General features: G+C 29.7%; 8 protein-coding genes and 1 long non-coding RNA gene across 13 annotated transcripts; 5 read left to right on the forward strand and 4 right to left on the reverse strand.

Annotated features, from left to right (window-relative positions):
• Positions 1-188: 188 nt before the first annotated feature.
• Positions 189-1,552, reverse strand: LOC142645450 (uncharacterized). 5 transcript variants are annotated; one of them, XR_012846574.1, is made up of 6 exons: positions 1,538-1,552; positions 1,049-1,378; positions 934-989; positions 787-881; positions 460-737; positions 189-403 (listed from the first exon to the last, which is right to left on the reverse strand). It is a non-coding gene; the product is annotated as an uncharacterized LOC142645450 (long non-coding RNA). The 5 variants fall into 5 exon arrangements; XR_012846573.1 differs by lacking the exon at positions 1,538-1,552 and adding an exon at positions 1,501-1,515; XR_012846577.1 differs by lacking the exon at positions 1,538-1,552 and having other exon boundaries at positions 1,053-1,146; positions 1,261-1,445.
• Positions 1,553-1,683: 131 nt separating this feature from the next.
• On the forward strand, positions 1,684-3,720 carry Zpr1 (zinc finger protein Zpr1). The gene has a single exon (XM_075821660.1). It carries the CDS (start codon positions 2,154-2,156, stop codon positions 3,429-3,431), a length of 1,278 nt encoding a protein of 425 aa, XP_075677775.1. The 5' UTR covers positions 1,684-2,153; the 3' UTR covers positions 3,432-3,720.
• LOC113789437 (pseudouridine-5'-phosphatase-like) lies at positions 3,496-4,642 on the forward strand. The gene is made up of 3 exons (XM_027338973.2): positions 3,496-3,853; positions 3,909-3,986; positions 4,055-4,642. The coding sequence occupies exons 1-3, from the start codon at positions 3,772-3,774 to the stop codon at positions 4,618-4,620; spliced, it is 726 nt and encodes a 241-aa protein (XP_027194774.2). The 5' UTR covers positions 3,496-3,771; the 3' UTR covers positions 4,621-4,642.
• Positions 4,643-6,790, reverse strand: Dus3 (Dihydrouridine synthase 3). The gene is given in 4 exon segments (XM_027338967.2): positions 4,643-5,457; positions 5,517-6,387; positions 6,389-6,573; positions 6,650-6,790. Coding segments are annotated over 4 exon segments (1,842 nt in total). The 5' UTR covers positions 6,699-6,790; the 3' UTR covers positions 4,643-4,720.
• Positions 6,791-6,832: 42 nt separating this feature from the next.
• On the forward strand, positions 6,833-7,572 carry LOC113789438 (uncharacterized). Its single transcript, XM_027338974.2, has 3 exons — positions 6,833-6,977; positions 7,038-7,211; positions 7,277-7,572. Exons 1-3 carry the CDS (start codon positions 6,912-6,914, stop codon positions 7,406-7,408), a joined length of 372 nt encoding a protein of 123 aa, XP_027194775.1. The 5' UTR covers positions 6,833-6,911; the 3' UTR covers positions 7,409-7,572.
• Positions 7,573-8,867: 1,295 nt separating this feature from the next.
• Mnn1 (menin 1) lies at positions 8,868-14,833 on the forward strand. Its single transcript, XM_027338902.2, has 4 exons — positions 8,868-11,549; positions 12,019-12,363; positions 12,424-13,755; positions 13,834-14,833. The coding sequence occupies exons 1-4, from the start codon at positions 9,116-9,118 to the stop codon at positions 14,037-14,039; spliced, it is 4,317 nt and encodes a 1,438-aa protein (XP_027194703.2). The 5' UTR covers positions 8,868-9,115; the 3' UTR covers positions 14,040-14,833.
• Positions 14,732-16,658, reverse strand: LOC113789384 (uncharacterized). The gene has a single exon (XM_075821659.1). The coding sequence runs from the start codon at positions 16,656-16,658 to the stop codon at positions 14,865-14,867; it is 1,794 nt and encodes a 597-aa protein (XP_075677774.1). The 3' UTR covers positions 14,732-14,864.
• A 1,019-nt stretch (positions 16,659-17,677) lies between these two features.
• Positions 17,678-18,795, forward strand: LOC113789395 (receptor expression-enhancing protein 5-like). The gene is made up of 2 exons (XM_027338924.2): positions 17,678-18,184; positions 18,259-18,795. Exons 1-2 carry the CDS (start codon positions 17,820-17,822, stop codon positions 18,542-18,544), a joined length of 651 nt encoding a protein of 216 aa, XP_027194725.2. The 5' UTR covers positions 17,678-17,819; the 3' UTR covers positions 18,545-18,795.
• Positions 18,796-23,479, reverse strand: Pld (Phospholipase D). Its single transcript, XM_027338908.2, has 5 exons — positions 22,276-23,479; positions 21,204-22,192; positions 20,113-21,136; positions 19,583-20,052; positions 18,796-19,503 (listed from the first exon to the last, which is right to left on the reverse strand). The coding sequence occupies exons 1-5, from the start codon at positions 22,744-22,746 to the stop codon at positions 18,951-18,953; spliced, it is 3,507 nt and encodes a 1,168-aa protein (XP_027194709.2). The 5' UTR covers positions 22,747-23,479; the 3' UTR covers positions 18,796-18,950.
• Between the last annotated feature and the right edge of the window lie 226 nt (positions 23,480-23,705).

Below are 23,705 nucleotides of genomic sequence, written 5' to 3' on the forward strand. Positions count from 1 at the left end.
ACACAAAAAAAAGTAGGCTCTTCAAAATTGGAGAATACCCTCCAAATCTGGGAGCATGCAAAATTTCAATTTTGGAGAGCATTCTCCAAAATTGAAAACCAATAATCGCATGCAGCGAATAATCGATTGTTGCAGGTTCTCCCCCCTTTTATTGCATTCGCCCCCATATTAATTTAATTACACATAAATTAAAATTTAATTATAATTTTATTGATAATTAAAAAATTTGAATCATAAAAATCATTAATATTTAACATCCCACGTTGATCCATTCTTGTCCAGTTCCAAATCGATCCAAAATTGAATATTCGATGTCCAGCGATCCGATTCATGTTTCAAAACTCAATGTCCATATTTGATCCATAAAATTGAATATTTGAATCCCATCATTCTCAGCGGTGATCTTGAATTTAAAAGAATATTAGTTGATAGTTTCGATCATTGGATTCAAAAACTTACCATCATTAACTGCAAGTATCCATTCCAGTTTGAAAATATTCGAATGATATCATAATTTTCGATCGTTTTTTGGTTCTAAAGTCTCATCAGGCATCGAATTCAATAGGAAATAGCTCAGACCATGTTTCCTAATTCTAATCTAACCTAGCCTAGCCTATTGTTTAACATTGTCAAACTATTCTTGAATCAGATGCCGATGAACAATGGAATCGCCAAATCGATCGGGAACATGATAATCATTCGAATATTGTTTCGACATTCATTAGCAAAATTTTGAACTAAAGTGGAAGAATTATGGATTAGATTGTAAAGTTACTTTGAAGTTACCTTATTTGAAGTCCATCGATCCAATCAGTAGTTTTATTTTGGACCATGTATTTTTCTTACCAATTATCCAGTCTTTTGCCATGTCGAATGATATGCTAAGACGAAGAAAAATTGTCATTTTCATGTTACTCAAAATGGTAATATTACCTTTATTAATTTACTGGAAATGTTAATTAGCACCATAATGAAACTGAAAAAATAAACTGGAAAAGATGTGATTAAATGAAAATTTATTTAAAATGAAATATCATTTGATAATTACAAACTTGAATAAATGACATCGAGAAACTGATCATTTTTCGTCAATTGCATCACAACTCGTCCAAACAATTTTCATCAATTTGGTGGCCAATTTTTAATCTGAAACAAATAAAAGCATAAACAAAGATAATCTTTAATCAATACGAGTGGTTGTTCCAAAAATTTGGACCAAAATTAATGATTAAAATGGAAAAAATAACTTATAAAATCAACCTGAAAAAAACGTTCGAAAAAACAACCGTCACCAAGTTCGAAATAGAAAAGTTCGAAATAGAATGACGAGGACAAACGATTTTGACGACCGTTGAATAGAACTTTTGAAACTTGCATTCTGATTGGACGAAAGAAAAGTATAGAAAATAGTTAGCATTTGAATATGCGCAAAAGATCATTTGTCGAACTATGGAATTTTTTGAAAAAAAAGAATGCATTATTATTTTCCATAGACTTAACATTGACAAAAATTAATTCAATTATCATTTTTTCCAACTTGTGAATTGATGTATTTTAGAGATGATGAATCCTTTTGAATCGATGGACCACATAATAAAAATATTTTCAATTCCAAAAAGAACCAAGAGTGAATTAGGAGATATGTTTGACAACTTGTTACATATCAAAGATTCCATTCCAATTATCGATTATAACCAAAAAAATTTACATCTTTATCATTAGCATCAATTCTAATTAATTTTCGTGATAAAATCTCATCGGAATCACTGTCGGATACATTTTTTTAGCAGAATTACCGAATTCCATCATTCGATTGTTTTCACTTTTCAATTTTGAATAGTGTTAACCAACGTTGAAGAATGTTATTCAAAATTGGAGAGTATTGATTGGAGAGCACTCTCCAATTTTGAGCAATGCTTACCAACGTTGAACAGTGCTCTCCACAATGCTCTCCAAATTTGGCTAACACTCTTCAAAGTTGGTAAACACTGCGCAAAATTGAAGGAAAAAACCTTCAATTTTGGAGAGTATTCTCCTTACTTTTTTTTGTGTGATGGTAACGCATGCTGATTTTCAAATCAAATGTTTTGTTTCGAGAAAATTCTTATTCTTTACAAGTTTATTGATATTGCAAAAAAATTAAGAAACCGAAAATGTCCGAAAAATTATTTGCCGATTTACGTAAAGTTGCCGAAGATCCAAATGATGATATGACTGAAATTGAAAATTGTTATTGTGTCAATTGTGGTAAAGATGGTACAACTCGTATGTTGTTGACAGATATTCCATTTTTTCGTCAAGTTGTTGTCATGTCATTTGAATGTCCATATTGTAATTTTCGTAATAATGAACTTCAACCGGCCAATAAAATTGCTGAAAAAGGTATACGTTATGAATTGACTGTATCGAACGTTAAAGATCTTAGCCGACAATTGATAAAAACTGAATGGGCTCATGTAAAAATTCCAGAATTAGATTTTGAAATTAAACAACAAAATAGTATGATTACAACTGTTGAAGGTATTTTACAACGAACCATTACCGGTCTAGAATATTCTTTACAAAATAATGAACAATTCAATGATGATGATCAACAACGAAAAGCTATGATTGATTTTATTGAAAAAATGCGCCGTTTACAAAATGGATCGGAAACATTTACACTAATTATTGAAGATATAAGTGGTAATAGTTTTATTGAAAATTTCCTTGCACCACAATCAGATCCACAATTAAAAGCAACGAATTTCATTCGTACAATTGATGAAGATAAATTACTTGGAATCTATGAAATCGATCCTAATGAATCATCTCAAACGGAAAATTCCACAAATCTTAAAGATGAAGTTTTACAATTTCCAACAAATTGTCCAAATTGTAATGCACCTTGTTTTACTAATATGAAATTGACAAAAATTCCACATTTTAAAGAAATAATAATAATGGCTACAAATTGTGAAATCTGTGGTAATCGTACGAATGAAGTAAAATCTGGTGCCGGTATCGAATCAAAAGGTGTACGTATTACCATAAATATTCAAAATGATGATGATTTAAAAAAAGAAGTTGTACGCTCGGATACATGTAATATTTTAATACCAGAATTATCATTAACATTAAATTCATCTGGTTCAGGTCGTTATACAACTATACAAGGATTAGGTATGAATATAATCGATGACCTTCAACGAACAAATCCATTTATTGATGGTGATTCTACACGCGATGAAATCCGTAAAAAAATTGAAAAATTAAAACAACGTTTAACGGATATGATTGGTTTAACAATTATATTGGATGATCCATGTGGAAATAGTTTTGTTGAACAGGCTAATAATGTTGAACATTATGAACGTAGCTGGGAACAAAATGAAGAATTAGGTTTAAATGATATTAATACTGATGATGCAAACCAAACATTGACAAAATAAAATCCTAAATGAAAAAAAAGAAATTTCAAAATATCAAACAAGGATTACATCAGGATTTTTTTTCAAAATTCATTCCGGTAACATTGTTCATTAATGGCGCCCATGTGTGTTTTGTGATAAATGATCATCATCATCGGAAAAAAAAGAAGGAAGATTTAATCGTATTTGGAAACTAAATTGAATTTGATTTTTCGAATGGAATTGAAAACCAAAAATTATTTACTGTTTTAAACATTTTATTTAAATCATTTGATCAGATTTGATTAAATTTTTCTGTTGTTGTTGGGAATCTTTATTTTCTTTTTTTTTCTATTGTTTTGTAATTTGACATTCTGACATCATGTCATCATCATCATCAAAACCGTTGCAACCACAGAAAATCATAACTCATGTTATCTTTGACATGGATGGTTTGATTTTGGGTAATTATTTTTTCACCTCTCTGACAAATTGAATTAATTTGAATAAAAAATACAGATACAGAAACAATGTATGAAAAGGCAATCAATTCGGTTACACAACGGTATGGTCGTGATTATCCATTTGAAGTTAAAAGTAAGTTTTTAATAAAAAAAAACGAAAATCCATAAAATCATTATCATCAAACCAAACAAACTTAATAGTGAAAATTATGGGTCGTATTAATCCGGAAGGAGCACAGATTATTATCAATGAACTTCAATTACCATTAACTGTTGATGAATATACACAACAAGTTGATGAAGAATATCGAAAAGTTTTTTCCGATTATGTTCCATTAATGCCAGGTGCTGAACGTTTGATTCGTCATTTATATCAAAATGGAATTCCTATTGCAATAGCAACAAGTTCAAAACAATTTGCATTCGATTTAAAAACTAAACATCATCAGGAATTATTTAAATTATTTCATCATATTGTAGTTGCATCGAATGATCCGGAAATTGTTCGTGGTAAACCAGATCCGCAAACATTTTTGGTTTGTGCACGGCGATTTGAACCACCACCACCAATGGAAAAAATGTCCAATGTTTTGGTATTTGAAGATTCGGTTGCTGGGATTCAGGCTGCAAATGCAGCCGGTATGCAATCGGTTTGGGTACCAGATCCACGTTTACCAAAAAATTCTTGTGAACCATCACTTTTATTGAATTCATTATTGGATTTTCGACCCGAACAATTTGGTTTGCCAGCTTTTGTTGATCAATAAATGAATTGAACCAAAAAAAAAATTTTAGTCCAAAAAACAAAACAAAAAAGTTGTTAATTAATTAATTAATTTAGAAAAATTAATAAAAATAAAATTTTTTTCAATAAGATGATGCTTTATGTTTCGGTATAAATTGAAAACCATCATCAACTGGACCTAATAACATTTCGGAAATAGAAATCCAATCTCTACATAATGATGATGACATTAATGTTTCTAGATCATCACGACCACGATAACGTGGTGGTCTATCATTAATTTGTTGTGGTAATCGTTCCAACAGTCCAACAGGTATATAACGATGTAAAAATGATAACCATTCAAGTAAAAACCAACGTGTTTTTTCAACACCTTCACGATCGGAACCCCAATTCGATAGGCCATAATTAACATAACGACGTAGAATATCCATACGTTCGGATGATCGAATATCCCATACACGTTTTTCTTTAATTTCAGTAAATATCCATGGTTTAATTAATGCACCACGTCCAATCATTATACCATCAACATTATATTTTTCCAATTTTTCATAATAATCTTCATATGAAATTATATCACCTGATCCAAATATTGGTAATGGTTTATAATCATTATTATCATCATTATTATTGATAGATGATTGATGTGCATCAACAGCACATTCACCAATATAAGACCAATCAGCCGATTTTGTATAACGTTGTTCACGTGAACGTCCATGTATAGCGATCATTGCTAAACGATTACGTGGCCATTCACGTAATGAATTGATTAGATTTTTGGCTATATTTTTTCCATTATGTACACCTGTACGCATTTTCAATGTAAACGGTATGTTTGTTACCGATGTTACACCTGGAAATAAATGAAATTTTCATTTTAAAAAAAATTCATTTTGAAAACAAAAAACTTACTGTAGATAATATTATCCAATTTACGTCGTCGTTCCATTAATGCACAACCGGCACCTTTACGATAAACTAGATCGATTGGACAACCCATATTTAGATCGATAAAATCAACATCACATTCATTGGAAATAATTTGTGCACAACGTGCTAATTGATCTGGACCTGAACCACAAAGCTGTACACCGAATATATCTTCAGTAGAATGACGACGAATCAATGCCCATTCGGAACTGGAACCTTCTAACAATGATGAACAAACGGCCATCTCACCACATGTTATATCGGCACCAAATTCTTTACAAATACGACGAAACGGTAGATTTCCAACGGTAGTTAATGGTGCTAGATAAAGTTTTCCGCGAAAATCAATCGTTCGTTTTAATGGTTTCGGTCTTGGTTCTTTTTTCAATTCTGCCAGTCGAATATTATCAACCGAACAAATTTGTTGACTAAATCGATTAGCTTCGCTAAAATCATATTTTCGTTTTCGCAATTGAAATTGTACATCTTTGGATAAATAATTCATGGTTCGATCTTCACGACTAATTCGTTCATATTTTTCTTCATCAATAACATTGAAATGGCCATCACGTAGATGGCCACTACCATAACGACAGAATATACCGGCATTACATTTACCGTATCGTTCGAAATTCGGACAATGGTCACCGATATCATTACGATCAGGATTTTCCTTTAGATATGCATCAATATCATGTGAAAATGTACATTTATCACCAAATGGACATTTATTTTCACGAAAATAAGCACGACAAATACGATGATTACGTGTTTCACCTAATTGTTTAACAGCTTTATGCATTTGTCCACGACGTTGTTTATTTTGGCCACGCATCTTTTTTTTTCCTTTTTTCATTTGTATTTTCATCATCATCATTATCACCATGATTTTCCGATCCATTATCATTGCTAATTTTACGTTTATTTTCTGAATTATCATCATTTTCAACGCCGCTGATGAATCCATCATTTTTCTTGTCAACAACATTAATTGTTGGACAACGTTCGATCAGAAATTCTTTTCGTATCGGTGCTACACCTGTTAATCGGATAGAAAAAAAATCAAATCAAATCATAGCTCATCACTGAAAAAAATTCGACATTAATCATTCTACCTTTTTCAATGATAATATCTCCATCTTGATTATCGTTTAATTTTTCCATGATTTCTTTTTATAAAAAAAAACACACGTGACATACGCATTCGTCCTTTATGAACATTACCATTTTTTTTGGTCTGTGAGTTTGACCGAGTTGTTATTGTCTTTTTATGTGTGTGTGTGTTTGTCTGATATTCGATTATTTTGTTCTGATCGTTACGTTTTTTTTCCTCAAAAACCTCGAAGTATAATTTAAATTATCAATCAAACAAAAAGGATGGCTAATTTACTTCGTACTGTTTACGTTCGACGAGCAATGATGATGAATCCAACATTGTTCAAGGTAAGTGAAAAGAATCAAATAAAAAAAGAATTTCAATTACTATTCCCGATATTATCTTAGTATACAGCAATGCGTGCATTATCGGCTGCACCGGCAGCAAAACCAAATCCACATGGTTGGAAATCCTGGAAAGAGATACCCGATTCAGCATTACCACCATGTCCAGATCCAACAAATCCATTGTATGAATTGGATCAATATAAAAATATTCAAAAGAAACGTATCTGGTATCAGGTAATTCTAACCAAAAATTCCACAAAAAAATGATTTAAATTTTGATTTTTTTTCTTCCTTTTCAGATGAATCCACATATTCCAATCTATTTGCGTGAAGGAACCAAGGATAAAATTGTTGTTTCACTTTATGCTTTTATGTTGTTTTCATTGTTATCATATGAATATTATCTGATTATTACAAAAGTTGCCGTCTAAAAAAACAGAAGAATTGTCTATGATTGGAAACAAAACAACAACAAAAATAGGCAAAAGAAAATTTTGTAGTCAAAATTGTATTTTCATTATTCAAAATGATTGATTGATAAAAATTTAATGAATAAAAAAAATTATCGATAATTAAAATTGATTTTAATTAACAACACTGTTGTCAAACTATTTACACTAATAGTAGGCTCATCTTATCAAAATAGATAAAATATTCATTATTTATTTTTCGACAAATTTCCGCCATCGTAAAACTTGAAAATTGATCAAAATATCAAGGACATACAGATTGATGGGTATACCGAATTATTAAATTAATGAATTCAATTTTTCTGGTGTGGTCATATGATGATCTAGAAATTTCTAGAATATATCATAAGTAAGTGTTTGTGTGCGTGTCCGTGTCCTTGACAACAAAATGTTTGTTTAGTTTTTTTTTGTTTTTTGGTTTAAAAACCAACCAAACAAAAAGACAACGAGGGTAAAATCAATGATTTGTGTTTGTGTGTGTGGGTGAGAATGGAGAGAGGGTAACATCATCATGTGATAATGATTCCTATATATATTGAATGAATGAATGAATGAAATGAATCATTACATAAGAATTTGACATTGAAATTTTCTATTTAGAAAAAAGAAAATCATTTTGGCCATGACATTCGACCTTTTTTTTTGTTTCTCATCAACCTTTTTCGACATTTTGAAGGCCATTTCTACTCAACTACCTTTTTATACTAATAAAATATGAAGAGATTTCAAATGATTTTATGCAATTTCAAGGAAGACAATTTTTTTTTTGTTCATTCTAAATTCTTGTTTGGTCATATGACACTCGCACAAAAAAAAACACACGTTTTTTCTTTTCGGCTACGTGCAAAAAAACGAGTTTACCAAATTTTTTTGATCGAATCAAATAAAACGTAAGTGAAATTATCGACCGCCCATTTTTTTTTGTAACTTCGGAATGAACAAAACAGAAAAATAGGATGATGGGCGGTACATGACCGGATGTTTAATACCCCTACCTCTCATATACCCCTCATCATCACATTTGTTTTTCAATTCAATTCATTCGATCGAACGAATTTTTCCATTTCGAACATTTTCAATTGATAATGATTTTGGGTTGGTCTTTGGGATTTTTCTATTTTGTTTTCGACCGCGAGAATATAAAAAATAACCTTGACATAATCATATTATGAAATAAAATGATTTTAGTCTGTGTTTATATTTGTGTCAGCCAAAAACGAAAACGGTATCATTTTTCAAACATTTCATTTCAGACATAAATAAATGAAGACATAGACATAGTGCTCTGCCGCATCAATTTTTTTTTTGGATTTTTGTGCAACATTTGCAAAACAAACATAAAAATTGCAAACATTGTTAATCACGTGTTTCATCAGCATCAGCATCTATATTTGTTTACCCGGAAATTCCTAGTTTGTTTTTTGATTACATTCAACAAAAAACTTATTCAGGAATAACCCTGCATCATTTCATTCAATTATCAAATATATAGATTTTGACCAACGATTTGTCGTAGCAGTTGTCGATGGTGAAAACCAGGAAAAACCTAAAAATAGAAATTTCGTTTTTTTTCCAAAACTCCAGACAGGAATTGAGTCGAATCACATCATCATCATCAACATTATCAATTGAAGAAAATGAAAATTTCAAATTTATTATGTAATAATAATGGCTACCTATACGGAAACAGCATCAACATCAACATCAACACCGAATTGGATTGCGATTGCGTCAAACGACATTGATTCTCAACGCCATCATTATCATTATCATCATCCAGAAAATTTTGGCCGATTAACAAAATATATTTTAGATGATGATAATAATAATGATAAAATCCTATCATCATCATCATCATCATCATTTGGTAATATCGTTGGACAACAAGAACAAGAAAAAATTGATTTCTCTAAACATCATTATCATACCTGTAATGATAATGGTAAGATCCTATCATCATCAAATATTACCACTACTACAATTCTTGAACCACTCACAACAACAACTACTACAACTACAACAACAAATATTATTCCTTTGAATACCAAACAACAATCATCATCATCATCATCGATATTATTGAATAATCTTTATCAAACAAACATTGATAGTGATAATCATTTATCATCAACAACAAAATCAACATCAACTAGCTGTCATTATTCAACCATTAATGATAATAAGAATCAATATCAAAAGAATTTTTGTCCTGGTGATGATGATGATCCAAAATCATTATCATTAAATAATCCACACATTTTTAATTTGGAAAAAAACATTTTGTTAAATAATAATAATAATACCGTCGTTGATATTGATGCTATTACTACTGCCACCACCACCAACACCACCACTATCACAATTGGTAATTTAGAAACAAAAACCCGAAATAGCTGCAATAGCAGCACCAATAATAACAACAACAACAACAACGAAAGCCGCAGCTGCACCAGCACCAACAGCAAGAATTATTTCAAACAACAACATACGAGCAGCAGCACATTGAGTAATTTAGTTTCTCACATTGATGATGATAAAATAAGTAGTGGTGAGAATAGTAAGATCAATGATCATCATACAGCAGCGACATTCGTTAAACAACAACAACAACAGAATCAAAATACGGAAATAAAAAAATATTCCAATAATAACAACAACGATCATCAGAAAATTTTCGCAACTGAATTAGTGAATCATCATAATTATGATACAAATCAATTGAAAACTATTAAAAAATTATTAAAGAATCATTTCGATGAACTGTCAACATCGAATTGTCATTTGTTGAATGAAAAATTTCAATCTAAATCAAAATCAAAACAACAACGTAAACGAAAAATGACAGCACATAATAATAATAATAATAATAATGCCGGTGTTCATTATAATGAACAAAGGCAATCACAACAACAACAACATCATCATCGAAAATCATCATCAACAAAATCTATGATAATTATTGATGATCATAATCATCATCATATTGATGATAATGATGATTATGTTCGAAGAAATTCCAGACAAAATCTTCATGTTAATCATAGGCCAAATAGACGATCAACGACAACGACAACGAATCAACAATTCATTAATAATTCATCAACATCATCAAATATACGTCCAAATAATACAAAACTAAATTTATCAAAATCAAAATTATCAACAACAACAACAACAATCGCCAGTAATGAGAATAAAAATTTAACAAACATACAATCTGCAACAACAACAACAACAATCGGTCCAATAACGACAATGAATTTAAGAAATCGAACATTAAAAATAGCGGCTACAGCAACAGCAACGGAACAACATCCGCTAGCGGATATATCGACATCGGCAACATGTCCACAAACGACGTTACCACCGACAATTAGTGATACTATGATTAAGAATTTTAACGATAATGAATCTACAGGACAGCAACAACAACAACAAAGAAGACGATCTAATCGTTGTCAAAATAAACAAGCAGCTAAATCAATCATTGATTCATCATCATCGAAATCATCAGATCATCAACAACAACAACAGTCAAGTCTTCCGGCATCATCATTATCATCATCGACGACGACGACATTAAATTCATCAAGATCGATACGTAGTTTTTTTCCATTACGTACAATCGGTTCTGTTTGTGAATTATTTCGATCACAATTAGATCCTGGACAATTTAATGATAATAATGATGATGATGATAATAATGATCAATCAACGAATCGAAATGAACCAGATTTAGCATTATTATCTATTGTATTGGGTATTATTGAAACATCTTTGACACGTGGTCTATATGTAGATCATTCGGAAACGACAACAACATCGATCAACAACAATGAAAATTCAATGACAACAACTTTATCCGATTCTCATGATCAACAACAACAGTCACCATCAATAATGACAGATAATGTTAATGGACAAAGACAAAATTCAACAACAACAATGAATAATGGTAGCTATTCACCAGCTGAAGCATCGATTGCACCAATTGTACCAATTGTATCGAATATAATACATACACCATTAGATATACCAATACCAACTGTTTATTATGAAAATGTTGAAAATTTATTGAAAAAATTTCAACAACATATTAAAGGTAAGCAAAAACAACAAAATCGATTTTCATTATTATTATACTGATCGGAAATGAATATCAAATATGGGGGCAAAGCAACAACAGAAAAAAAAGTTCGTTACTTGTTGACCCTACGCGCGAGAGTGGTGAATTGTACATTGAAAACTAATGAAGTGTAAAAACTATTGTATGTTTTTGGAACAGCTGTCATGTCCGTTTAGATCCAGGACACACTATACTTAAACACAATGATCATTCATATAGACATCTGTTGTTGTTTTTTTTTGTGTTTGGATCATTGAATGAAATGTAGAGTGAAGATCGATACGAGAGAAAAAAGATTGACTGAAGTTGTTGTTAACACATTGGCCGACAGGCATATCTAGTTTGACAGATCGACCGGTACCGGTGTCAGTGTGTGTGTGTGTTTTGATTGTGTATTACTAATTTGATTTATTTTCTTTTTATTTTACTTGATCTATTTTAATAGAATCGATTGATCTCGATAAATTTATAACGGATAATGTTGAATTGATAAATAAGCCAAATAATGACAGTAATAGTAATCAAGATTCAAATCATACAACTACTACCAACCGAAACAATGATTTACGTGAGCTTATAAAAAAGATCTCTGAATTAATCTGGTCAAATCTACATCGATCACATTATAAAGATCGTGCACATTTACAAACAATTTATAGCTATGTTAGTGAGAATAAATTGGATTGTTATGGTGTTGCATATACAGTATTGGCAGCTTGTCAGATTCTTGGCCTTGATGACGTTCGACTTGTTATGTCTGAAGATCATGCATGGGTTACATTTGGTCAATGTAAGTCAATTTGTTTGTTTGTTTTTTCTCTTATTTTGATTATGATTCAATTGATTTAAGGTGAAACATGTGAAGTTACATGGCATGGAAAATGTGGTAATGATGATCGTTGTGGACAATCTATACCAACAACTATGGAATCATTGAATTGTTGGTTATATTTAAATGGTAACACGATGACATGTGATCGATTTCAAACAATAGGAACACTTGTATCGGCTATGAATTTATCGATAAATGCAACACAAGATTCAGAAGAGCTGGCCATTTTACAACAGCATCTTCTTTGGATCCTATATGATTTCGGTTATTTAGAACGTTATCCAATGGCATTGGGTAATCTTGGCGATATCGAAGATGTTTGTTCTATTCATTCAACAACAGCACGTAAACATCCATTAGAATTATTTAATGAAGCTATTGAATCTGCACGAAAGTATTATAATGATTATCATGTCTATCCATATACATACCTGGGTGGTTATTATTTTCGTAAACGACAATTTAAACAAGCATTTAGAGCATGGGCTGATGCTGCACGTGTTGTAATGAAATATAATTATACACGTGATGATGAAGAAATTTATAAAGAATTTCAAGAGATATCTAATGATCTCATACCATATGTAGTAAAATATTCTACTTCTACCGCCATTGCAGCTGATGGTAATGATGATACTGGTAATCGAATAGATTCCATTATTGATGATCCAGAATGTTTTGTATATTTGTTACAATTTTATGATGGTCTTTGTGCATGGGAAGAAGATTCAACAACACCTGTATTACATATTGGTTGGACAAAACCAATTGTATCGACAATATCAAAATTTCCATATCGTACAAGATCTCAGATTATAATTAAAGTTGATCCAACATTAAATATTAAACATCAATTAAATCGTCAATCATCATTGATTGGTGATGTTGATCATCATCACTATCATTCGGATGATTTGATTGAAAATTCAGAAAATCATAATATAAATATTGTTAGTGGTAATCAACATCTAATTGGTCGTGAAAGACGACGAAGACGTGCAGCATCGATTGGTCAACAACCGGCAACGCCACCTGTTATGGCAATTAAACAGGAAATAAATAATAATGGCGATTCGAATGAAATAGAAATGAAACCAAAATCTATTGAAAAAATGGATCATTTTAGCAATGGTGGTGACACTGAAAATGATGATGATCATCATAATGATGGAAAAATTGTTGCCATTTTAGTTAGTAAAAAATTTTCCGGTATCAAAAATCTTTTAACAGCGGATAAATTGAATACATCAGCCATACAATTACAGCTAACAGCACAATCACAAGTAAATATTTTTAATCACGGAAAACGTAGCAGCACCGGAATTGGTAATACAAATCGAATGTTTTCGAGTAAGTTTTTTCTGAATTAAAAAAAGAAAGTTTCTATAATTAATTTATATAAATGTTTTCTATTTCCGTTATTACTAGCCGGTAAGTCTTCTTGTGGTCCATTTTCGGAAATGGATTATATTTTATCATCATCGACGACGACGACGAACTATGGATCCAAATCAACGATAGCAAATTCACCATCATCAACTTGCGGTGGTGGACAACAAATACGCACAAATCAATCGTCTTCTAATATAAATATCAATCAAAATTCAAATAATAAACGTTTACGTCGTGAATGATTAACAATCTTCATGCTCAGGAAATAGCTTCCCAATAAAAATGAAATGGGATCAAAAATCAGTATTTTCTTCAGAAAAATTCTCTTTTGTTATTTGAAATAATCTAATCTCATCATTGTGTCCAAAAAAAAACAAAACGAAAATTTTTAAAAAATCATAGTAAGAATTTTAGAATATCTTTTTTTTTGTTAGTTATCAATTCAAATTATCTCTCATTTTTACTTGTGGTTAATTTTTCTATCATCATCTTCATCATCATCGAAACATATTTCTTCCATAAAAGCAAAACAAAAGTTATTATTTAGTGTTATTAACACAACAGCAACAACATCGATCAATTTTAATCATTGACATATGAAAACTGGCAATGTTTTTTTTTGTTTGTCGATATCAATAATTTCAATTCTACGCAAAATTCTCTATAAAAAAAATCAAAATGTCTTCTCCACTACTGCTTAAAAAAAACTTTACATTTTCACATTCATAATATTGATGCATAGTATTTTTCCATGTTGATAAATGGTGAAAAAAACAAAACAAAACCAAATCCTCATTATTGTTGTTGTTATTTGCTATAGAAAATTGGACACACACATCATTTTTTTTCCATTTGGACAACCAAAAAAAAAGATAATATTTTTGTATTCACAGATTATTATTATTATTATTATTGCTATTTGAAAATTTTAATCTGAATTTGAATTTCGATTATTATTATTATTATTATAAATTTTTTTTCATTAAAAATTTGATTGATATTTATATTTATTAAAATAAAAAAAATTTTTGAATAATTTATTTTTGTTGTTGTTATCTTTTTTTCACTTATAATTGTAATATTAGACGTGGATAGAATTGAATTCTTTGATCAAAATCGACTAATGCTTTGTAGACAATTTTACCGGATTTAAAATATCTACCAATATTACCAATTTTCTGTTGTTGTTGTTGAAGATCTTTGTCCGTATTCATTGGTAATGATTCTAAAAATGGTATTGTTGTTGTTTGGTTTGTTGCGGTTCCTGTTGTATTATTTGTACAACATTCAATTAGATATTCGATAACACCATTACCATATATATCGGATCTTTTCTGTACAATTAATGTACCATCATTATCGATAATAAATTTTTCAGAAATACGTTTTGCTAAAAATGGTGAACGATAACGATTACGTAAATCGGTTAATATTTCACGATAATAATGAACATTTGGTTGTAATGTACCACGAAAAATTTTCTGCTGAATAATATATGACAGAATAATTGCACGAAATCGGATTTGATTTTCATTATCAACAGCAATTTTGAATGGTTGTAGTTGATCATCATCATTATTAGGTGTATTTAGACCCATCGATAATGATAATGGTGTTGGTAATGGCGATGATGACGATGATGATGGAATGATAATTTTTTTTGTTTTTGCTGCTTCAGCATAAATCATATAACACTCAACACCTAATAATTCAGCAACACGATAATGATAACAACAAATTTTAAAATGTCCACCAAATTCTTCATCTAAACGACGACAATAATTATTACAATAAATTGTTTGATCACATCTTGTACATGGTATAAATTTATAACCAATCCAATTGGAACACCAACCACAATAACGAAGTGGTTTGGTTGTTAATGCTGACAATGGTTTTTCATACAAAATATCATGACCACGTGGTTGAACCTGATTATCTTTATAACAATTTTGATTCAAATCAACAACCTGTTCAATATTACTATGTTTATAAGGAAAAAATTGAAATTTCTTTGCAGCCATTGCTGGTGTTAGATCAATTTTAAATTCAAATGTATCTAATTTACGCATCCATTGTATTAAACGATCAGATGGTTTTGGTTTTGTTGCGGTTGTTGTCGTTGTTGTTGTTGTTGTTGGTGTTGCTGTTTGTTGAAGCATCTGTATGGCCAATTCAATTCGTGCACGATCTAAAAATTCCGAAGCTATACGCATCCAACGTTGTATACGATAATCCGAACGACCAAAACATGATGCTTTATTCAGGTTAGAATCAATAATCTCTACACATGATTCAATATAACATTCACTTATTGTACGTTTATTATCACTATCTTCTATAACATTTTCCAGATAATAATTTGAATCAAAAAATGAATAATAGAATAATTTTTTCGATAAAAATGCCAATGCACGATGATAATATGATTCAAATACTAAACGAGTATTATTTGCTGTCAAAATTGCACGTGAAAAACAATTGATTGCTAAATTTAGATCAACATATCGTCGATTACGAAAAAAATATAGTCCCATTTGTAAAAAACGATTTGCTTCATTATCATTTTTTGAATGTTTAACATTTTGTTCGGAAATATCCATTCGTATCAAACGATATAATGCTTCCATTGGTTGCTGTTGTTGTTGTTGTTGTTGACGATATTGTTGTCGATGTTGATGTTCAAAAAATGTTTCTTCCGATAATATTTCCATATTATCAGGTATATTCCAATTACGAATCATTTTTTTAATATGATTTCCTAAACTTTTCATTCGATTATCACCATCATAAATATCATTATTATCATCATTTTCATCAGTGATTATTGAATCGAATAATGTTGCACCAAATGATGACATGAATATTGATTAATTAACGAATAAAATCGAACCGAAAATTAATAATAATAATAATAAAATTCCGTCTTTTCCTAATTCGCCATAAAGGCAAATTTGATGCCATTTTATATTCCGTAAAAATGAAAAAGATTCGAATTTTATTTTGTTCGAATTTGAACTAATCAAATTTCAATGTGGCTCTTGTTGTTGAATTCTAATTAATGAATAAAAAGGTTGATCATTTAAAATTAAAGCATCGTCATAATAAAATTCATTACCCTATAATTTATTGTTTCGTTTTTTTTTTTGTTTTCATTATCATCATCATTATAAACATAATTGTTTTTTTGTTTTTGTTTTAATTATAATAATTATTCTTATATGCAACAAGTATGGTAGCCGTCATTCTTTTTCCTGGTTTTAATATGGGCGCCTAAATATCAAATTCCAATGTTTTTTTTCTTTTGGATTGTTATTTGTTATTTTTGTGGACAAACGTCGTAGACGATCATCATCATCATCATCAACCACTATTACGATTCAATCTACCATCAACATCATCATTACAATAATGATGATAATAATGGTCGTCATTGAAAAAAAAAATACATACTCTTTCCATACACAGACTGACAGAAGGAAAAAATGACAGATCATAATGATCGTCTCTTTCTATCCATCGCTCCATCGCTTCTCGATCAAGTCCTGTATAATGATGATATTGTGGTGGTGGTGGTGGTATTGAATCACATTTAATAATAATAAAAACAACTCAATTTCTACGTCTCTTTTAAAATGATGATGATAATAAAAAGTATTATCATCATTTTCATACAATAGAAATTGAATACATAATCTTTTTATATGAATGAAAAAAAAAACAGTCAAAACAACAACAACAAAAAAAAATGTTGAAATCATCATTATTTTGATGTTTTGATGATGACAAACAATCAAATAAACAGTTTACATTATCATCATCATCATAAAAAAAATCAAAAATCGAACGCATCATTTTATTTGTTGATCATCGAATGATCATCATTTGTTGCTGATGCTCAAAACTCATATTACACTAATTATATTTGATCGAATTTGCCAAAAAAGAAAAAATTTATTGTTTTCTAATTCAAATCATCATCGTCATCAAAATAATTAGTGAAAAAAAAATCAAACGAAAAAATGAAAACAAAAAATAAATCCACAACAGCAGCTAATTCTGTCAATTCTATCAATCAACAACAACAACAAGCTGCAGCATTAAAAACAATGTTTAATAATGTTCTTGAAACAATGGATCGTTTTCTTGAAACTGAAGATAATCTTATTGTACAGGCATTGATGACATTAGAACAACGTACAAATATATCAAAACATTTTTTAGCACGAATATTATTAATATTATCAATTGGTTATCTTATATTTAGCTATAAATTCCTAGATACATTATCACGCATAATCATGTTTCTTTATCCATCATATCGTTCATATTATAAACTTAAATATAATGATAATTTACAACGTGAAGATCTAATTGATCTGGTTAAGTATGTTTATTTATTTATTTTTTTCCCTCACTTTAATCCTGATTAATAATGTTTAATTTTTTAAAAAAATAAAGATTTTGGATATTTATGTCATTTTTCATTACTGTCGATTTATTGTTTGGAAGTCTAATTCCTCTTGGATTTGTTATAAAAGGAATAATACTTGTACAATGTGTAATACCTAATAATCCTACAACGATACATTTTGTTTATGAAAATATTATTAAACCATCTTATGCATATCTTGAAGATAATGATTATATTCAACAATTGAATCAGTATTTTAACCATCAACAATCATATCATAATCATCATAATTCTAATGATCAATTAGATTCGGATGATTGTCATGTTCGATGACATCGTTGAAAAAAATAAAGAATCTGTTTTACATTCGCTTGAATTTTTTACTTTACTTAGGATGATAATTTACAATTTTATATTTGATTTTTTTTTTACAATTGATTTTGATTTTTCAAATTTCACTCTGTTCACGATCATTTTTCAATATATAAATTGTTTATGTTTTTATTTCTTTTTTTTCTATATATAGAGAGACATTAAGATGAAAAAAATATGAATAAATAAAATAAAATGTTAAATGTATTGAATGAATGTATGAAAAATGTATTATGATTGTTTCATTGTAAAATTACAAATTTTTGTCCCAGAAATTTCCCGAACGATCGAATTATGAAATTACGGTGATTCGGAAATTTTGAAATTATCGTTTGATTTTGTCATTGTTTGCGTTTTCATTCATTTTTCAAGTCCAAATAATCTGTGGAATAAAACGATCCTGTGCACTATAAATGATTTGTAATTCTTCACAAAGAAATTGTAATGGTAACATGACTAGATGACCTTTGATTAATGAAAGCATTTCTTCAGCTTTTGTTTGATCTGTTTTATATAGTTTTTCTCTTCCTAAGTAGATATTTATATCAGATAATTTTCTTACATCATCCGTAGGTATAATCGGAAATACTTTTTCATAAATTTCAGTATTTTCTTTTGCCCGGGCATTCCAAATTTTATTCCAAAATTGATCGGAAATCGGATCATTAACCAAATCGGTCATTTTGAGCATATCTTCTTTGTTTTCCTTATATATACCAAGATGTTCACGCATTAACATTCGTCGCAATGAACCGGAAAATTTTCCCGATTTATATGGTTTTTCATTCATAAAAAAGAAATCATATTCTTCATCTTCAATAATTACACATACTTCTGAATCACGATTACCCAACATTGAACGATCGTTAATGTTGGCCGAACCAATAATACTGATTTTATCATCTGCTATTAGAATTTTGCTTTTATCGAAAATAAAAAAAAGAAGAAAAAACGTTGGAATACGATTTTTATTTCAGAAATAAAATGACAGTAACTTACCTATGAATATAGATCAATTCGGTGACTAATCGTCCATTCAATTTGGTATGATTTCGAAGGCTATAGAAACCAATATATTGACTTGGATCATCAATTTCCAAACTTAATTTTGCAATTAATGAATCATAACCTTTACAAATTGTTGAATAATTATAATGCATAATTTGTTGAATTGCTGTACCGCTACTGGTGCCAACTTCACCTTCGAACGCTGGCAACAATGGAATGAGTATGAATACACGAAATGTATGACCATTACGAAAGGCACGTAATATACGTCTGTAAAGGGCTTCCGCTATTCGATTCTTAACGAGATCTGTATATTCAAGATGTGTTTTTGTTTGTGAAATAAAAAATTGATTTTCAATATAAATATAATGTTCAGCCTGATTGATCACTTCGATGTATGCATCAACAATTGATGCTTCCGTTTGTCGATTACCGATCGACCATGAACTAACCGAACGTAACTTTTTTTTGGGGGAAGGAAACAAAAAAATTATTAAAATTCGAAAAAAATTTGAACTTACAGTTTGACAACGAACACGATGAGCCCGAGTTAAATAAGGTGGTATTTGATCCATTTCTATTTGACCATCAGTTACATTGGCATTCGTCGTAATCAACAAATTTTTTCGATAAGTTTTCGGTATTAACCATGGATATCGTTCTTTAAATTTTGCTTTTGAAAATTTTGTATGATTCCAACGTTCGATAAAATGACGTGCAACATCACGTGCTGCATCACCGATCACAACACAAGAAACATCATGCCATGGCATTCTTGGTGTCGTATTACGATCAATCGAATCTTGAAATGGCATATTTAAATGAGTAAAATCTTTGACAATAAAATTTGTATAATCTTTTCCGATCCATAATTTAGCTGCACCTTCCAATTCATCATATGAAACATCATCATTGTTATTCTGTACACGTGGTATACTTTGTTTAAAAAAATCCGGTGTTATTTCTACATTACTATCTTCATCGGTTGATATGATTGATATTTCTTCAGCTTTAGATGTACGTACACGACGTCTAATTCGTCGCCGAATACGTCGAAGACGTGTCATTGCACGTGTTTGTTTTGCACGTAATTTTCTTGTAATTCGATTTTTTGAGAAAAAATTTCCTTTCATCTGTTGTGAAATAACTTTTTTTACTTGTTGTTCTTCATCGATTTCATCATAATCCGCATCATCATCATCTCCATCATTGTCCACTGTTGATGACGATGATGATGAACGTCTGCTTATGTTTTCATTTTCAATAAGAATTTCTTCAATATCGGCCACCGATCTTGTTTCAATGGTATCATCACCAACCATCTTTATTGGTCCATTTTGTTTATCATTATTCGCTATGGAAACAGCATTAGTAGTTATAGAACGTTTTTTTCGAAATTTACCACCACCATTACCAGCAGTAGGAATCGTTTCTTTGGAAATGGGAGAATTATTATCAGATGTTTCTAAAGAAATATCAGCTAAAAATGGTTGTGATATTGAACGATATAATAAACCATTAGGTCTTGTTGAATTACGAATAATGCTGTTATACAACAAAGATAACAAGAGAAAAATTCGAATGAAATTATTATCAAATAGAATCAACTTACTCATTTGGTTGTGTTTTGAAAAAAATTCCACCTTGATCAATGAGAAGATGTTCAAAATTATCCCAACGACCAAAACAAAGATCAATACCGCCAACAAATGCAACCTGTTGATCAATAATAACTAATTTTTCATGATGTGACCATAATAATGGTCCACCACGTACAGCATCTGGATGTCTTAATACGGCAATATTTTCATGCATTTTCATTAATGTACGTTTTGTATAAATTGAATTAATACTGATACCAATTTCCATTTCTTTATACAGTAATATGAATATTCTTACACCGGAACATGCTTTTTTCCATAACAAACGATCCAGACGCCAATCTAAACCAAGACTAGGTCTTTGTAGATAAATTTCAGGTGATAACCACCAATCAGTAATAAAAATTTCTTCTTTAGCCATATCCATTGCTTGTGATACAGCTTCAAAATAAGCACAACCATCAACAAACCATTGACTATGAATGGATTTTCGTACCGGAACATAAGAACCAAAACGATTACGTTGAACAAATTCTTTGGCATTAATTCGAGAATATTCATTCAAATAATCAGCTAATTCTTTTGCTTGTTTTGCAGTAAAACATTTCATTACAAGCTGTCGAGACAAATTACGTATACGTACACCAAATGTAATACCAGTTTCTTTAATACCAGAATCAGCATAAAAATCTGGATCAAATAACATTACATAATGAATTTTTTTATCATGAGGTTCTAGATAAAATAAACATGTATCCTTGACGACTAGCCATCGTTTACGCCAATGACCAGTAAGATCGGTGAAAAAATTTTCAATACGAACACAATATGTTGCCGAACGAAAACCACCGGCACGTTTTTTTACTAAAATTTCTTCACCTTTTAAACCAAGATCTTCAATAAATGAATATGGACTAATTGATAAAAATTGTAATAATGATGGATGATGACGAAATAAAGAAAGTCCAAGTAAAAATCGAAGATAATCTTCAAGAATTTTCTATTTTTCAAATGAAAACAAAACAATTAAAATAAAATTTCGAAAATAATTTTATGAAAATAAAATATTTCGGTCACACATACAATACGACGGCTAATACCATCGGCAATATAAAACATTTCGGGTAAAAAAGGAAATTTTGGCCATTCAATTTCACCAAAACGTTCAAGAATTTTACGATTCTGACGGCTATTTTCGGTTGGTAATGGAATAGCTAATTTTGTATAAAACATTCGAATCTGATTATGTAGCTGACGAAATTGATTAAAACGACGTTTAATAATCCAATTAAAATGTCCATGATTTAATTCAATATGATAGATATATGGTGAAAATATGAATGATGTTTCTTCATAATTAATTATTTTTGCTTCAATTGGTAAATTACCCAGATAAATATTATTAATCGAATCTGGTTTGAATATTGTTCTATATGGTATTCTTGGTGGTACTATTGATGATGAACGACGATTTTTCTTTATCGCTAATTTTTCTTTATTTTTAATCACAGTTTTGGTTTCCGTTTCATCATCATTATTAGTTTTTTCATCCATTATTGATGATGGTAATTTTGTTGCTCGTTCGTTTGTATGTTGATTTGAAATATTTATCTCAATTCAAATCAAATTTCAAATAACAGCTGAAAAAAAATACAAATGTTCTACATTAAAACACAACATCCGAATAAGAAAATCATGACAAGCAAAAATGTTTTTTTTCGGGTTATCATTAGATTATTATTGATGAACTCAAATTAACCTAGGAAAAAATCAAGTACAAAAAAAATTCGAATGATCATCGTGGATAATGATTTCTTTTTCGGTTGAAAAAAAACAAAACAATTTATTTGTCGAATAAGCGGATATTGAATAAGTTTTATAAACAAAAACAAGAAAACGGAATAAGATCAATGATTTCACGAAGAATTTAATTAGCAACAACAACAACAAAAATCAATGAAGATTTCCAAAAATAAAAACAATCAATTACATAATACAAATCAGAAAAGAAAAGAAAAATGAGCAAAACACCACTATCCAAAAAAAAGAGAAATAAAGAAAGAATGTGAGAAAAACTCCATGCAAATTTTTATTCAGCAAATAAAAAAAACAAGATTTATTCAATTATCATCATCATCATCATCGACCACGTTCAACAAGCTAAGATGTAAGATGTTTACCTTGAATGAAATGAAATCAAAGTCCCACTTCCACACAACAACAACATTGTCGAAATTGTTTTTTTTTTTGAAAATCAATTACTCTATCCATGGATATTATATTTCGATGAAAAAAATTTCATTCATTCATTTTATGCTTATGTAGCCTAATATTCAATGGATAATGATAATAATGATGATATATCGATTTTATAATCGATTATTTATCCGTATTGGATCCAATTTCATATTTTTTCATTTTGTTTGTTGCATTCATTAGATCAAAGCTAAAATATAAAATGAAATAAAAAAACATACCATGATTTGACAAATAAATTTATCCTTTTGTTTTAA

The sequence above is a fragment of the Dermatophagoides pteronyssinus genome, unplaced genomic scaffold (assembly GCF_027571235.1).
Source record: "Dermatophagoides pteronyssinus isolate colony J.1.1.1.1 unplaced genomic scaffold, Derpt_VIB-CSIC_2022.12 sq0012, whole genome shotgun sequence".
Lineage (NCBI taxonomy): Eukaryota > Metazoa > Arthropoda > Arachnida > Sarcoptiformes > Pyroglyphidae > Dermatophagoides > Dermatophagoides pteronyssinus.

Excerpts from the sequence above, each read along its gene's own strand:
- Pld (XM_027338908.2), bottom strand. The coding sequence starts at position 22,746 with ATGGATGAAAAAACTAATAATGATGATGAAACGGAAACCAAAACTGTG. Across the intron at positions 22,193-22,275 it reads ATGGTATTAGCCGTCGTATT|AAAATTCTTGAAGATTATCT; the intron begins GTATGTGTGACC and ends TTTGAAAAATAG. Across the intron at positions 20,053-20,112 it reads ATCGTGTTCGTTGTCAAACT|TTACGTTCGGTTAGTTCATG; the intron begins GTAAGTTCAAAT and ends CCCAAAAAAAAG.
- LOC113789384 (XM_075821659.1), bottom strand. The coding sequence starts at position 16,658 with ATGTCATCATTTGGTGCAACATTATTCGATTCAATAATCACTGATGAA.
- LOC113789438 (XM_027338974.2), top strand. The coding sequence starts at position 6,912 with ATGGCTAATTTACTTCGTACTGTTTACGTTCGACGAGCAATGATGATG. Across the intron at positions 6,978-7,037 it reads TGAATCCAACATTGTTCAAG|TATACAGCAATGCGTGCATT; the intron begins GTAAGTGAAAAG and ends ATATTATCTTAG. Across the intron at positions 7,212-7,276 it reads AGAAACGTATCTGGTATCAG|ATGAATCCACATATTCCAAT; the intron begins GTAATTCTAACC and ends CTTCCTTTTCAG.
- LOC113789395 (XM_027338924.2), top strand. The coding sequence starts at position 17,820 with ATGAAAACAAAAAATAAATCCACAACAGCAGCTAATTCTGTCAATTCT. Across the intron at positions 18,185-18,258 it reads GATCTAATTGATCTGGTTAA|ATTTTGGATATTTATGTCAT; the intron begins GTATGTTTATTT and ends AAAAAAATAAAG.
- Mnn1 (XM_027338902.2), top strand. The coding sequence starts at position 9,116 with ATGGCTACCTATACGGAAACAGCATCAACATCAACATCAACACCGAAT. Across the intron at positions 11,550-12,018 it reads ATTTCAACAACATATTAAAG|AATCGATTGATCTCGATAAA; the intron begins GTAAGCAAAAAC and ends CTATTTTAATAG. Across the intron at positions 13,756-13,833 it reads TACAAATCGAATGTTTTCGA|CCGGTAAGTCTTCTTGTGGT; the intron begins GTAAGTTTTTTC and ends CGTTATTACTAG.
- Zpr1 (XM_075821660.1), top strand. The coding sequence starts at position 2,154 with ATGTCCGAAAAATTATTTGCCGATTTACGTAAAGTTGCCGAAGATCCA.
- LOC113789437 (XM_027338973.2), top strand. The coding sequence starts at position 3,772 with ATGTCATCATCATCATCAAAACCGTTGCAACCACAGAAAATCATAACT. Across the intron at positions 3,854-3,908 it reads CATGGATGGTTTGATTTTGG|ATACAGAAACAATGTATGAA; the intron begins GTAATTATTTTT and ends TAAAAAATACAG. Across the intron at positions 3,987-4,054 it reads TTATCCATTTGAAGTTAAAA|TGAAAATTATGGGTCGTATT; the intron begins GTAAGTTTTTAA and ends CAAACTTAATAG.